The sequence below is a fragment of the Capra hircus genome, chromosome 7 (genome assembly GCF_001704415.2).
Source record: "Capra hircus breed San Clemente chromosome 7, ASM170441v1, whole genome shotgun sequence".
NCBI classification, from domain to species: domain Eukaryota; kingdom Metazoa; phylum Chordata; class Mammalia; order Artiodactyla; family Bovidae; genus Capra; species Capra hircus.
The window spans coordinates 45,259,554-45,275,000 of NC_030814.1; the positions used below are offsets into that span (position 1 = coordinate 45,259,554).

Here is a 15,447-nt window from a genome sequence, read left to right on the forward strand (position 1 = left end):
TAGGTATACCTGGACTCCAACTGGGGGGATGCCTGGAAGACATTCCGTGTGAACCATCCAGTTCCCTAGCGGTGCTGTGACCACTGCAAGTTAAACCCTGCTGCTTATGCAATTGGAACCATAACCTTGAAAACCAGTACCATTCTGTCTTTTTGTTGTTGTTTTCTCATTTGGGTGAATAAACCACGGTGATCTAGTTCGTCTGCAATGACTTTGTTTGAAGAACTGTTCTTGAGGCAGGAGTATCGGTCACCATTGAAAATGCACTGAACTTAGGCTTAACAATAAGGAAATAACATAGTTTAGTGCTCTGGCTTCAGAAATGGCACAAAAATGGAATGGACAAATATGAAAAGTAGATAATGGATCCACAGTGATTTAATTCTTGGTGATATTTTCATTTTATGCAAATACCAAAAGAAAAAAAACCTGTCTATTTGAAAGAAAAACAGGAACCAAGAAAAATATTTAGTGTTTGATCAAGCAAAAATCCTTCACACATCTGCCAAGAGAGTTAAAACAAATAGAGATGTTAAATAAAAGGCCCAGGTACCAAAGAGCAAAATTTAATGAAAGCCAGAACTGTTAAGTATGGATTCCTGTTGAGAAAAATGTCAGTCTCCTTCAGTTTTCCCATTGCTCTATTTTTAAGAAAAGTGTAGTAAAAATACATAATACAAGTTAACTTTTTTCTTACTTTTGTTTTCCCCGTCACCCCTCTGTCAATGAAAAACATCTTCTGCTGGAGTCTTGGACCCCTGCATAGCATACACACTCATTTCTAGCATAGCTGATCTGTTACTATCAGCTCATGTTACTGGTGAACTCAGTGGCTGAAGAGGCATCTTACCAGGCCAAAGACAAAATATTTTTGAAGCATGTTGATTGTAGAGGGTTATTTTGAACTCTGAAATGCAGACTCCATAAGGGTGGGTCATATCAGATTCTGCAGTGGTAGGCTAAGGGTTAGGGAAAATCTGGTGGGAGGGCAATGGATGAGGAGGACAGCAGCTGGGCAGTATCAAAAGGTGACAATCCTTATCGAGATCCTGCTTCACATACCATGCCCACATTGACATATGAGAGACTGAATGACACTTGAGTTGAGAGGGCAAAGCGTTTGATTTGGGGATGGTTCTTTGCTATGGCTGATGAGAGGAGGATGGAAGAGACATACAGATGGTGGGGGTCCATGGAGAGAATCCACATATGAAGCCAGTCATGCAGCATCTACTTGGAGGTAGGCTCCAAAACCTTTAGTTTGTCCATTGCTAATGATAATCCCTAGCAGAGAAGATTGGATAGAAGTTAGGGGGTGAGGGAACAAGCCAGAATATGGTTTTCAGTAAATGCTGATGACACATGGCACACTCTAGGTGATGAATCATGCACCTAGGAGAGAGGTGCTGGAGAGAAGGAAGCTGACTGCACCGAGAATGAGAGTTGGGATCTCCAAGAAAGCCATGTGCCAAGACCCCAACCAAAGTTGTAGTCAGCCTAGGTTTCTCTCCATGAACCCTGTCACTTCTCCAATCTTGTTTTAGTTTCACATTGTGGGCACAATCCAATGATTCTAGTCATTGGATTACAACGTTCTCATTCTGTCTTAGCTGGGGGAAGGTTGGCCTCTTCAAGTTACAAGTTGGGATCAGGGATCTTAAGATCTCCCAGTGTTGTTATCAACCTACTCCATCTCCCTATCCTTCAAATCATTCAGCCTTGGGCATTTCACTTTCGAAAGATGACAGTTCATCTGACCACCTGATACAATAACACTCATACATGGACATAAAAACTCAAGTTCTCCAGGTCACTAAAACCCTAAACTTCACACTTGGTCTCTCAGTCTTAGGACAGGGCACACTATAGAAAGTTCTATTGCTTGTGGGCTTGGATGAAGCTTCCTCTTCCAAAGTTCTTCCATCATATTTTTTTTTCTTCTTTTTATTTCCCCCACATCAGAGGCTCCAAGGAGAAAGAGTCTACTCTACAATGGGGTTGCTGCAGAGGACTATCAAATGAAAAGTGAGAATCAGGGATGAGAGTTTCCTGGATGCCAGCTATTCCCAAGGCTCAACTTGGTTTAGGAGGCCAGTTGCCCTTCAGCCACCAGAATGCCATTGGGCTTGAGCATAGCAGAAGGACATACTCCTCCGGGCTGAGCGTGACTCTATGACAAAGCATACTGTTCCACCTAAGGCCTGTGAGATGGCTGTTACACATTCAAGGAAGCTTTATCTGAGTCTCCAGCAATAACTTCATGAGTCTTCTTCCGGCTGTATGTCTGCCTTTACAGCTTCTTTGCCACCCAGGGTCTGAGTTGCTTCACACGTGTTTTTAACTAAGTCAGTGCCTGGGCAGTGCCTTGTGTGGAAAGGCAGCCCACTCCTCCGGCAATGTCGGTCTCCATCCATGGCTTGGGGCCGAGGTGTGGAGGGGATTTGGAGAGCTCCCATGATGGATTCTTTTGAAGATTGCTGTTTTCCTTTTGCTTGCTTGTCAGGTGGAACGAATCTTGAATCTCCAATCTGAAAACTAAAGTGGGATGGGTAGGGAGTTGGGAGTAAGAAGGAAAAGGAAGGGATCTAACAGAACCTGCAAACCATGGATATTAGTAAGAAAAAAAATAGTGCACACACTAAGACACATGAACAACTGAATTAAAAGAAAGCAGTACATTTTCCTCATTAGTGCTCCAGTGACACAGGCTCTATGTGACAGGGTTTTTCTCCCCTTATTGCCATACAGTGTTATTTGTCATCCTCACTTAGCCAATGGAAAAGGGCAAAAGAACATCGAAAAAGGAGAAGAGGCCGCAAAATGGTTTCTTGATTCTTCAGGAAAATCTGTTGAATCCTCCTCCTCGTGGTCCTGGTGGTTGGTGGCGGTTTTGTTTCATTTTGTTGTTTTTGGCACTGAAGGGTGTGGGATGGAACTGGGGGAGCCTGGGCATACTCCCCGAGGGGGTCTCCATCTGCTCCAGTTACAATCCAGTGGCTCCCAAGGGCATTCCTGAACTGTGGCTCATGCAGGGGATCGATTGCATGGACTTGGGGAAGTCATGGCTGACCACCCGGCCGTTCTCTCCACTCCCGGCACCGCTGGCTCCTGCCCCACTGTTTCGGGGGAGCGTCGATGTCCGTATGGCTTCGTTGATGGATTGCTGTGGGATCAAACAGAAACCCTTTTCAGGAGGACCGGGGGTTCTTCCCCAGGTCCTTGGCAATGACTGGCGAGGAGAATGAGTCAACACTGGGCTTAAAATGTCACTCCAGCTCTCCTCCCTACCCAGCTTGTTTCCTAATCTGTAATGCTACCTGACTTCCTGTGAACTCACAGAACTGTTACCCGGCTATGAACTAGTCTGATTACCTCTCTGGACCTCATGTTCTCTAAGTTTAACGAGATGTGCTGGATTTGGTGATCTCTAAGATCCTTCACCTTCTGTGATTTCTAAAGGTACAATGCTTCCATGGTAGTACTGATGATAATAAATGTAGCAACATGACCAAGTAGAACTGCTCTGGAAATGGGGTTTAGGAAACCTGGGTTTTAGTCCTAATTCTGACATCAACTTGTTATGTGACTTTGTGCATAGCTATCTCTCTAGACCTTTGAAATCTCCATGTTTGTCAAAGTGTATTAGAGAGAATGGTTCTATACTGCATGAAAAACTGAGTTGAAATGTTACACTTAATTGATGGTATATCACTGTTGAGTGAAAATTTAAAACTGCTTATAATTACTTCTGGAAAAAAATGTCATCCTGTCTCTAGCAGTGTGTGTTAAGAGAACATAGGACTTGTTTGACTAATATGGTATGCATAATATAATGGGAAAAAAAGACTGTGCTAAAAAAAATGAAAATGAATTCCAAAGATCATTATCTGTCATCCACTTCCCATTAGCACGGATAACCTGTACTTCTACCCTGACACATCGGATTGGTGCTACTGATTTGTGAAAGATTGTGACTTCTGGAATGTTGGAATTCTAGATGTCAAAAGAGCTCCAATGATCACCCCAGGATGAGGTGAATTAGACAAAATGATCAAGACCAGAATCTGTGATTATAATCATATCCTATTAGACCTGAGGAGGTGTTCTTGACTGAGTTCCTTTGGAGAATGAAATTTCATGACCAGAAATCCAAACCCTCTTCCTGTCATCTCCAACTTCCCATTAAAAGATACCCATAGAAAATTTGAGGTAGGGCTTAGTTTCTTGGTGAAAATCAACACGAAAAATTGTCTATGAGTTTAGAGGTTCCTTTCTGTAAGGCCAGTCTATCCATCCTTCAAGACTCAATTTGTTCCTGCCTCTTTGAAGTTGTCTTAGACTGCCCCAGCGTGTCCTGCCCCCCATCCTCGCCAGTTCTCATACATTATACACTCGCTTGCAATGATTCTGCTTCAGGTATGTAACTTCTGTCTTCTTTAAGAGAGCTAACTGTCTAGAGATGGACAAGGGCTGTGTCTTCTCAATCCATGACTGCCTGCCAGCGTGCCCAGCATGTTGTTAGAGACCCAGTAGATATCTTGGAATGTGTCTTGGAAAAGCCAAACACATAGGGCCAGTCTTAAAAAGTTGATGGCTTCCCCCTTTGGCATATTGGCATGATTCTAGTGATCAGAGAAGTAAGTCCATCTCCTGTGGCCTCATGGACATAAACAGGGCAGTTTTGACCCAGTTGTTTTTCCTTCTGCTGCACTATGCTTTGGGAGGATCCTCTTATTACTGGTAATTCTGACAGTGTTTTAAAATAGTTTTTCTTTAAAAAAAAATTTCATGATTCAGACAGATCTGCCCCATATGATGCTCCACCCACAGGGTTCTGTCTCCTCTTCAAACTCCTGGACATGGTGTATTTACATTCTGCCTGCACTGGAGAGGAAGTGTGATCTAGAGAGCATTCTTCTAAGTCAGGGTCACATCAACACCTCTGTGCTGCTCTATGGGGGAAATGTAAAAAGAAAACAGGAGGAATTCATGGTGACTTGTTCTCACTTTTAAATTGTTGAGAAGAACTTTTTATTTGTGTGTGGGGGCAGTGTGGAACCTTCTATGAATTGGCTTGGGATGTCTGTCTTCTCTGAGTTTTCTCTGCCACACTCCTTTAATTAAAACAAAAAGTTTAAAGTTCACACAGATCACCCTGGGCTTTGTTTCTCAAAAGGTCTCACATATTTCCATAATATCTCACAGAAGTCAGTGGTACTTGACATATTTATTTTAAAGGAGAAGGCTAGTGGCACCATCAGTATTGGTGCCTGTGAGTCTGAGGTAACTGAGCCAGGCATGTAGCTAGAACTCTTTAAGTCATTCAGGATTGGTTTTCATGAAAGCTGAGGGGTTCTCAGAGGTCAGTGACTCCATACTCCTGTTGATGGTGGGGGTTACCTGCTTACTGGTTTCCTTTCTAATCTCAGGAGAAGGGATGAATAGAGTCAAAATGGGAGTGGGAAGCACTGCTAAAAATGACCATTTCACTAGTTCTCAAACTTGGCTGCAGGTTCTAGGGGTTTCGGAAGAAGAAACACTGATGCCTGAGACCTACCTCAGGGATGCTGACTTAATAGGTGTGGTGTGTGGCCTGGACGTCTAGAGTTTCAACCCCGCCCCAGGTTATTCTAATATGCAAATAAGGTGGAAACACACTGGTCTTAGTTGATTTCACTTTACAGAGCAATTGAGGACTTGTCACTGACTTGCTTCAAGTTAGTTATCTGTGACCTAGGGTCAAAGTGAACGACCCTCTGCCTGTGGGGCCTCCTCCCCCTGGTAGCTAACAGTTGGAAGCTGACGTCATCTCTCCCCTTGCCTCTGGGAACAGTGGTTCTCCCCTGTCCATCCTTGACATGCCAGCCATCCATCAAGTTCATCCTCATAAGTAGTTGTTTCTGAAACAGATACTCAGGGAGAAAAGGGGGAGTGAAAAGTCTAGCCTCAAAGTCCCGGAGTTGCTGCTTCAGAAACTCATTTATCTAACAGTGATGACACCCTAACTTTTTAGCTACTTGCTTTTCTAAGAAAAGTCTGCCCAGCCTCTGCACATCATAGAACACCTTAGTAAAAGCTCAGCCCTCGGTGATGCCTTGGAGTCAGAGGGACCACCTGCTGTGGAGGATGCACTGCCCCCCGAGCCCCGGCACCCATGCCTGACCATGTACCTCAGCTGCTCATTAATTCCAGGGAAACATGCAAAGCCTTGATGGGTGTGGTTTCGACACAGCCCGTGTCAGCACAGCCACTACAGTTATGAAAAGTCAGCGCTCTCCGGGGGGTGGGAGCAGCTGGGAATTATTTTTTTGGGGGGGAACAATGTGGTAGATAATAAAGACCCTGGTTAGCCTTAATATCAGTTAAGGGCTCAGGTTTCTGTCTGTTTTCCCAGGCAGAGGAGAGGTACAGGGTGTCTGAGAGTTTATTCAATTTGGAGTGTCTTGGATTTGAAATTTTTTTACTGTGGGACAGTTTCAATTAAGCTGAAATGTTGGTGTTGCCTGAAGTCCCTCTCTGAGCCCCCAGCTCTTCTTTGCTCTCCTTTCTCATCAGTCTTCCCGTGCCCAGTCTCCCTGGCCTTCCTCTTATGTCTGGGCAAGAGTTCTGATTTTTGGGTCTGTGATACTTGTGCCTCCTTTGGTGACAACCATTGTCCCCTGGTTAATTCCTTCTCTGCCTCAAGTCTGTTCAACATCACTGTTTCAGGGAAGCCTCTTGTCCTGCCCCTGATGCCATTCCCTGATCAGGACTTGACTGCTGTGAGCATTCATCTTTAAACACTCATTGAACGTATATTACACATTTGCTTATTTTTTGTCTGCCAATTAAACTCTCAGTTTCCTGAGAGCAGAAACTGTGTCTGGCTTGCTCCTGACTGGATCCTGAGGGCTGAGTGATGCCTAGCAGGCAGTGGTGCTCCATACGGCTTTGTAGAAGGACTGCCTGCCGGGCGCCTTCCCACCGTCCCTGTGACACTTGCTCTGTGTCCTGCTCACATGACGTCCAAGGGGAAAGGGTTTCAGTAATGCACAAGCCAAGGGTCACGTCCCATGGATGGCCTGAACGACTCGATCAGAGAAACCTAAGGAGAAGGACTCTGTCTTATTTCTGTGCACTGGGGATGGGGTTTTGATGGGACCTAGTAGGTGATAAAAATGATCTGTGGCCCTGAGGTTGGGGTGGAGAGAGAAATTGATGACAAGTGACTTGGCTGGTACCAAGAACCCAGGCTTTGCAGAAGCCAAGTTGGAGATCTCATTCCTGTTCCACCAGCTCTGAGTTTGTTGGAAAAACTACTTAACTTCTCTGACCCCCTATTTCTTCATCTGTAGAACTGCAAGCACAGGGTTAATGAAAATGTATAGTAAGCACTTTGAACAGGGAAGTTACTAAAAAGGTATTTTTCCTTTTTTCCTCCCTTCTTTCTTTCTCCTTTCATGCACCCTCTTCTCTTTCCTCTCTTTTTCATGCAGGGTGGGGAAGGGCTCCTTAAACACTGACAAATAGGAGGCTGATTGTGAACTAGGTGTAGGGGCTCAAGGTCTTAAGGGTTGGCCACATACTGTAGTTAAGGGAAGAAACAAGAGGGAAGGTTCTTACCAAAGGCTTTGGACACTGTCAATGCAGTCCTCTGTGCGAAGGTGGAGGCTGCACTTTTGAAAAGAGCTAATCTGCCTTTGGAGCAGGCAAAGTACAGAATAATAAAGAGAACTGCAAAGCAGCAAAATCTGAGAGGCAAGCAGAATGTGTTCATTTATCTCCTTTGGATAAGAGAGGGGTTGATGGAGCTCTGAAAATTAAGGACTGGGTTGACTCTTAAGGCCCATAAAGGCATCTTTTCTGCAGGTAGAAGATTAAAAATTCTATTAGGAGTCTCACTGTGTTGGGCAGAAATCATGCCAACTGGTGGAATTAACTATAGAAGATTGTGATGGAACAGCTTACATTAATGATTCTAAGAGATCTTGATGTTGGCTCCTGAGAAATTTGATATCTTCCTTAGAAAGGGAAGGGAGAGAATGTCTCCCAGGAGTTATGGTATGACTCAGTTGACTTTCTTAAGAATTCTTGTCTTTACTTGCATGCTGTGACTTCAGTGGTGAAGGTCAATGTTATACAGGTTTAAGAGGATCTTTGTTGTTAGCCACCCTGGTACCACCACCTGGCGCTGACCATGATTAGTAGGATATGGTCATCCCATAGGAAGGGCTGGAAGTCCAGTCCTGCTTGGACACATCTGGTCTCTTCAGATCTCATGATGGGGCCAAAAGCATATCAGGTGATGTGTGTGCTTCCTGGCTGAGTGGTTTTGAGGGTTATGTTTGCTTTACCTAACAGCAGCTCCTTCCATTGCCTCACCTTATCCTCCAGGAGATTTTCTCTGGATACAAACCCACATTAATCTAACTAGCGCTTACCCTATGTGTGTGGGATGTCCAAAGAGAAATCAGATGTAGCTTCTTACCTTGGGAAACTCACAATCTCTATGGCTTTAAAAACCCTAGGACATGTAAGTAGGGGCTATGGAATGAGTCTTAAGGAGGGTGTAGCTGGCCACTAATAATATAATTCTAGTTAATAATATTGCTATTGCTAAGTCACTTCAGTCGTGTCCAACTCTGTGTGATCCCATAGATGGCAGCCCACCAGGCTCCTCCGTCCCTGGGATTCTCCAGGCAAGAACACTGGAGTGGGTTGCCATTTCCTTCTCCAATGCATGAAAGCGAAAGGTGAAAGTGAAGTTGCTCAGTCATGTCCGACTTAGCGACCCCATGGACTGCAGCCTACCAGGCTCTTCCATCCATGGGAGTTTCCAGGCAAGAGTACTAGAGTGGGGTGCCATTGCCTTCTCCAAGTTAATAATATAATTCTTTATAATAATATAATTCTAGTAATTATTATTTACTTTGGGCTTACTATGGCCCAGGCATTTTGCAGAGCCTTTATACCCACTTTTTCATATAATCCACAACAATTTTTATAAGGTGTATATTGGGTTGGCCAAAGATGTGTTTAGGTTTTCCATATGATGTTACTGAAAAACCCAAATGAACTACCACTAGCCTCATTTTATTAAAAGGAGGATCAGAGAGCTATTGAAACTCATTTAGGATGACTCAGTTAATGTGCAGAGCAGGCAAGATTTGTGCTCAGACATTCAGTCTCCAGAGCCTTGCTGCACTGTTTGAGGGGAGTTCCCTCAGTGAGGACTGGGCCAATCCTGGGAGCCTGGTTTTGGTTATGGCCCATGTGGAAGGTTTTGGGGGGTTTGTAAAGGTTGTGCTCACCTAGGTCTTCTGTTCCACTTACTGCCTCTGGAGTAACCTTTCCGCACTTTTGAAGGGTAAGATAAGAGAGTCTTTAGGCTTATGTTTTGAATGGGGTGGGCAAAGACAGCCCTTCAGGTTCTAGGAGACCTTGTTGTGTCCAGCCAAGCTCCTTGGAGGTCTACACTGGATTTAGAATCTGAGGTTTGTACTTTTGCTGTGCTTTGTCCTTTCTGAGAGGACCTGAACTTGGATGAATTGGTCAAGGGTGGGATGGAGGTATTCCTAGGTCCCTTACCAAGTACTGTCACACTACCATCCCTTAATTACTCCATGTGTGTATCTTGGGAAGTTGACTTTGAGGTTTCCCTAGTGGCTCAGATGGTAAAGAATCTGCTTGCAATGCAGGAGACCTGGGTTCAATCCCTGAATCGGGAAGATCCCCTGGAGAAGGGATTGTCTTCCCACTCTAGTATTCTTGCCTGGACAGAGGAGCTTGGAAGGCTATAGTGCATGGGGTTGCAAAGAGTTGGATGCAGCTGAGCTACTAATTATGTGACAGAAGACAGAGGGATTGACTTGCATCAAGGCACATGGGTGGGTACACACGGAAAGCATGAGGTGGGTGGCTGGAGTATGGAGCATGTAAGGAGAGCAGATTGCCTGGGGAGGGGAAAGTAGGTTAGAACTATGATGTGGAAATGTTGAATGCCAGGACAGAAGGCCCTCTGCTCTCAACTCCCACTCCCTGTGTACAGAACTGAGTACAGAGTTTCCAAACAGGGGAAGCAAATGTCCAGCAATGTCTTCTCCAAGAGGGACCTGGAGGTATATGTAGGGTGGGTGCCTAAGGCAGGAAAAGGGTTGGTAGGAGGCTATGGCTGTGATCCAACAGTGGGTATGCTGAGTCTGGGAGCGATTGCATGTTGGAAAAAGGGCTTCTTAGGGGACATTCTGGGAGAGAAAATTCTATCAATGAGTCCTGTTAGTCTACTCAAGTCAAAGTAACAGCCTAGGGTACATTGCTCAGAATGACTGTGCTTCTTGCCACTTCTGTTGGTTTGAATTCCACTTGTCCTTCCTCTTAATCTCTGGTTCTTCCCAGAAGCCTTCTCTATTTTCTCCCTCCTATATATCCCTATAGGTCTTCCTATCTATGCCACAGTTTGGGTCTCTGAGTAGCTTGTTAAAAATGCTGAAGGTTACAGACAGTATCTTAGTCCTCTTTGCCCCCTCATGATGTCTTGCTTATGGTGTTGCTCACATGAATAACATTTCCTTCCCAAAATATTTTCTTATTGAAGCTAAATGATGACAAGTGAGGGGACTTGATGGTCATTTAGTCCAGACTCCCACTGGATCCTTTGAATCTATACATGTGTCAAGAATTATTCAGCCTCTACATGTATGCCTCCAGTGATGAGCTGTGTGTTGTTTACTGGCACAATCCATCCCATTTTGGGATAGCTCTGAAAGAAAAGTAGATCTCACTTACTGTGTTCACATCTGTTCTCCCTAACTTTTAATCATTAGTTCTTGTATACTTTGGGACTCCACAAAACTGATCTGTTTTCTTTCACTCCCAAGAATTCTTCATGGTTTTATAGGCAGCTGTCATAACTTCTATATTTCTTCTCTTTTTGAGTTAGCTGCCTTCACTATATTTGATGTGGTTTGGGGTCATCAGTTAATGTGCTTACCATTCTCTGGGCATGATCCTCTCTGCCAAAGTCCATCTTACAGTGTGGTGGCCAAGAATAGACCTACCTTACCCGGCATGGCAAGATCATCCACCTTGCAGAGGGAAGACGCCCCCTCTGCGGTTTTGGAGCTACACTTCAGTTAACATGACCTCAGAGAGTCACTACCAAGAGTGACTGTGAGGCAGTCCCTCTTGCCTCTCACCACCTTGAGTGTCCACTCAACCCCTGACTTTTCATCTCACCACCCCCATCACTGGCTGATGCATTTCTTTTCTTAGGCCTTGTATTTACCCTGACAATTGCCAACATCTTCCTTTCTCTCTCACCGCTGCCTCTTTCCCTGCCACCTTCCTCATAACCTGGTTCTCATCATCCCCTGCCTTGGACTGACCTCCACCTCCCATCACTCCCCACCCTTTCTAACAAAAGGGACTCCCAGGAAACCCAGCTGTATCACAGAACAGGTTAGGAAAAAGGCCTGGGAAGACGATGCCACCTTCATCCGCTTGGATTCGCTACGCGATTTGTAGCAGAACTCAATTAAGGCAACCAGCATGGCGAGTCCAAGTCCTCCGATCAGGATGTAGAACACGCCCGCCACATTGCTGAGGCTGAGAGCACTCGTCTTGTCCTAGGAAGAGGAGGAGGGAGAGGGGAGGGGGAAGAGTCCAGTGAGCCAGGGGGCTAGAGACTAAGCAAGCAGCAGCATTTTAACACACATACACTCAACCCCATCACCCTCTTTAACATTCATAATAGTTGGAAAGGCTTTGTATATATTGACAGAGTGTTCAACATTCCCCAGGAAAAAAAATGTGTGCCTGTGTGTATGCGTGCGTGTGTGTGTGTGTGTGTGTGTGTGTGTGTGTGTGTGTGTGAATGAATTCTCTGAGCGTCCTTGATTATATTTAGTTGATAATTAGATTTCCCATTCTCCTCAGTGCCTGTTTTAGGGTGGGGGGTGCCACAAGAAGTCGGGGCAGTTTCCACCAAGATCTGCACCCCTGAGCTTACTCCATTCTTTCAGGAAACTGTGTCCCTTTCTTTGCAGCCGAATTCCTGCCCCCCACTCCCTCAGTTGCTCAGCAACACACTGGCCTTGCTTATTGTTTATGCCTGTGAGCATTTTTCTGTGAGTTGGTACTTAAAGTGAACTTTCTCCTAGATGTGCATTTGATTTCAATTTAATAAGACAGTTATTGTATGTATAATAAAGATCAACCAATGTATACCTTTAACTTACTGTGCTGAGTCCCAATGAAGGGGAAAAGAAAACTGGGGGGCTTGGAATAGAAAAAAGGCACTGAGGTAGAAAAATGGCTCCATTAAACCCTAATAATTATGCTTAATTGGAGTCATTTTTCTCGTGGAGGTGCTTGCTGCAAAACACCGTAGGCAGATTCAGATAGCTGAATTTAGAAATCTCTGTTGCCTGGGCTAAAAGATCTTGCACTAGTTCTGAATGGGCAGGATTGGGGAGCAGGGTGCTTAATTCCTAGGGTCCTGGGGACAAGTGTCCATGTCCAGTAGGAAGTGGACAGAGCTCATTTTGTGGAGCCTGAGAAACAACATCAGTTTGTGAGACCATCCCTGAGTTCTGTCACTTCCAATGAGATTCACGAGTTGGGGACTAAGGGACAGCATCCTCCCAGATGGTGAAAACAACCAAACAAAACTTCTGGTTATAGGGGAAGGTAATGACTTGGGGAGATTGACTGTGTTAGTAGCTCAGTCATGTCCAACTCTTTGCAACCCCATGGACTGTCTCCCACCAGGCTCCTTTGTCCATGGGATTCTCCAGGCAAGAATACTGGAGTGGGGTGCCATTCCCTTCTCCTGGGGATCTTCTAACCTAGGGATTCAATCCGGGACTCGTGTATTGTGGCAGATTCTTTACCATTCGAGCCACCAGGGAAGCTGACTTGGGGAGAGGGGGATCAATTAAATTCTTGACTCAGGCAAGAAAACATCTTTAGATCTTGGAAGCATACTCATCCCCAGATGCCATGGTGGCTTGAACATCTTGGTTGATATTGTTTGCTCAGGTTCAGATTTCTCACCAAATTTAAATGAAATGCATGCCTCCTCTGGCACTGGTGCACAGCCGTGGTTGGTCGGTGGCACTAGGTAGGATAAAGCTTTTATATCTCTGTGTGTTCTTTTTCAGGTGGGGGTATTGGTGAGTCAGGCAAAAGGTGAGCTGTCATGCCCTAGGGACTACTCTGAATCTGGGTATGTGGAAAGGGGTCAGCAATTGACCAAGTCTGTGGCCTCTGCCCAAGTTCTGCTTGGTGCATTGTACAGGATTCAGCTCGGCTGAGCTTGGGGACCACAGCTGGCAAATAGCAGCCTCCCTTCTCTCCCCAGAAGCCGCCTTGGCTGGCAGAGCTGTTGGATTATCTAAAACATATTTCTCTGGTGGCTTCCTGTATTGCTAAAGCAGATGGTTCTTGAATATGGTTACACTTGGCAAGGTGTAGCCTGGCTTTAGAAGTGGTGGAAATGATTATTGAGAGGGGTAGAATTTCTCCTGCTCTGGTATTGTGGCCTGACAAGGGAAATATGTGAAAATGAGTTTGGTGCTTGGTTCAAGAGTTGGCTGAACAAGTAAATTCTCACTTGGCTTGGTTTTTCAGAATGCTCAAAATGTCTCCCTGTTTGGTGTTTGTGAGTTCTGTAGTTCCCCTGGGAAGTAAGTCTTTAGAGTTTTTGGAGGACTTATGATTTATAGAAGTTCCTATAAAACTCTCCTGTGTGGGCAGGCCTGGGGTGTGGTTCGGAGGCACATTACTGTATTATCAGCTCACAGCTTGGAATAGAGTGGTTGACAGTGAAGCTCAGACGGAGTGGATGGGGAACTGGCCTGGGGGGAGGTGGTAGACAAGAAAGCTGGGAGGAAAGGACTGAGTGTTGTTGACTTCATCAGCTGATCAGCGTTTCAGCAGCAGAAGTACATCTTGCCTCCTGGTTACCAAGGCTGTTTTTGTTTCCTTCTTTATAGTCTTTTTAGGTTCACTTTGGTTGCAGATTATCTTCAAGGATAAGGAAGTGGTGGACACCTTTTTTTGTTACTATCTTCAAAAAAAATCATAAGAAGCCATCTTCCTCCCTGACTGTAGAAGGTGGGGTGTCCATTTGTGATACATCATGGAAGGAAGTAGGGTCAGATCTTCAAATGGAAGTGGGAATAGGAGGCATATTCTGTGTGCCTGCAGAAGGAGGAAGGTCCAGTGACTGAGTCTTTATATCTGGAGGTAGAGAGCATCCTTCACTTCTGAGGGAGGTCTCTGGTCCATGGAGGTGGCAGTCTGTGTTGGTGAGGGGACATATGACATTCAAACCAAACCAAGAGGGCAGTCAGATGGTATGGGCACTGCCACCTCTAGCAGGACACAGTTTTATGGATCCTTCTTTATGTTGACACAATCCTGGGAAGACCTCTGGAACCAAGGGAGCACCTGAGTCACCAGCAGTATCAGAAAGAAAACTTAGATGAAGCATTGCCATCTAAATTTGGCACAGTGTGATAGGGTGTATAATGAAGGGCTGGTGGGCATTGGTGTCTTCTTGGCTCATGTAGTTGAGGAGTTTACATTTAGGCAAGGTTTCTTAATTTCCCTTAGGTGCACCACTGACTTTTTGATAGCACCAAATTTAGTTCTTTCGAGGAGACCCAAGCCATAATTTTCCATCAAGTTGCCTTTACCGACTTTCTTTGACTTCCTCTGTTGGAATATGATGGGGTATCCTGGGGCAGAAACAAAACTTTCTGTTATTTAAGGATCAGAACTGTGATTCCCCTGTCTCCATGTTAGAGGGGGCTTTCTCACGCCTTTGTGCACAAACAGCCATGCTCACGTTTCATGAGCAAGCTACATGCTTCCCAACTTCGACTGTGGAGAGGGAAGGACAGAACCCGAGTCTCCCGAGCACCCCTCTGGGAGACCCCATTCTCCCCGCATCCCTTAGCAGCTGCACTTCCCAGAGCCAGGCAGCTTGCTGGTGGGAGTGAAGAACTCACGACTTGTCTTCCAACAGGAGCAAGGAGAGTGACAGTACCAAGACGAATGACAGGTGAAGAGAAAAACAAAAATTCCGTCTTTTGGAGTTGTTGGGCTTGCTGTTATGGTGATGAGCTCCCCACTTCATCTGTTCCCCTTAACCTATTGTCTTGATTTTCTGCCTTCCCTATGTGCAAGTGATATTTTTTTTTCTTTTTCATATTTTTCCTTGCTCTTCCCACGTACTGGGGGACTGTCCCAGACGCCCTCTGTGTTTCTGAGCCAGCATCCCACCCAGGAACATGAAGATGTCTTGATTCTTCATGAGGAGGGTTGAGCCAGGTCTGAGGCAGAGAGACTTGATGCTTTTTAATGACATAAGTAGAAAGTTCTAAGGAGAAGCCAAGGCTTTGGCCATAAGACTAGTCCCTCCCATGGATACTGGGATGCCCATTACATGAAGTCTATTAAATC

The 15,447-nt window shown here is 45.2% G+C and overlaps 1 protein-coding gene across 4 annotated transcripts in view; it reads right to left on the minus strand.

The window, feature by feature from the left end:
- The window catches only part of GRIA1 (glutamate ionotropic receptor AMPA type subunit 1), a 355,242-nt gene continuing 340,155 nt past the window's right edge, over positions 361-15,447 (minus strand). For all 4 annotated transcript variants that reach the window (XM_005683203.2, XM_005683204.2, XM_013965710.2 and 1 more), the window contains exons 15-16: positions 11,469-11,603; positions 361-3,184 (exon numbers count right to left, since the gene is read on the minus strand). In XM_005683203.2, the coding sequence (XP_005683260.1) occupies positions 2,984-3,184; positions 11,469-11,603 (336 nt within the window). In that variant the 3' untranslated portion in view covers positions 361-2,983. The remainder of the gene's footprint in view (positions 3,185-11,468; positions 11,604-15,447) is intronic.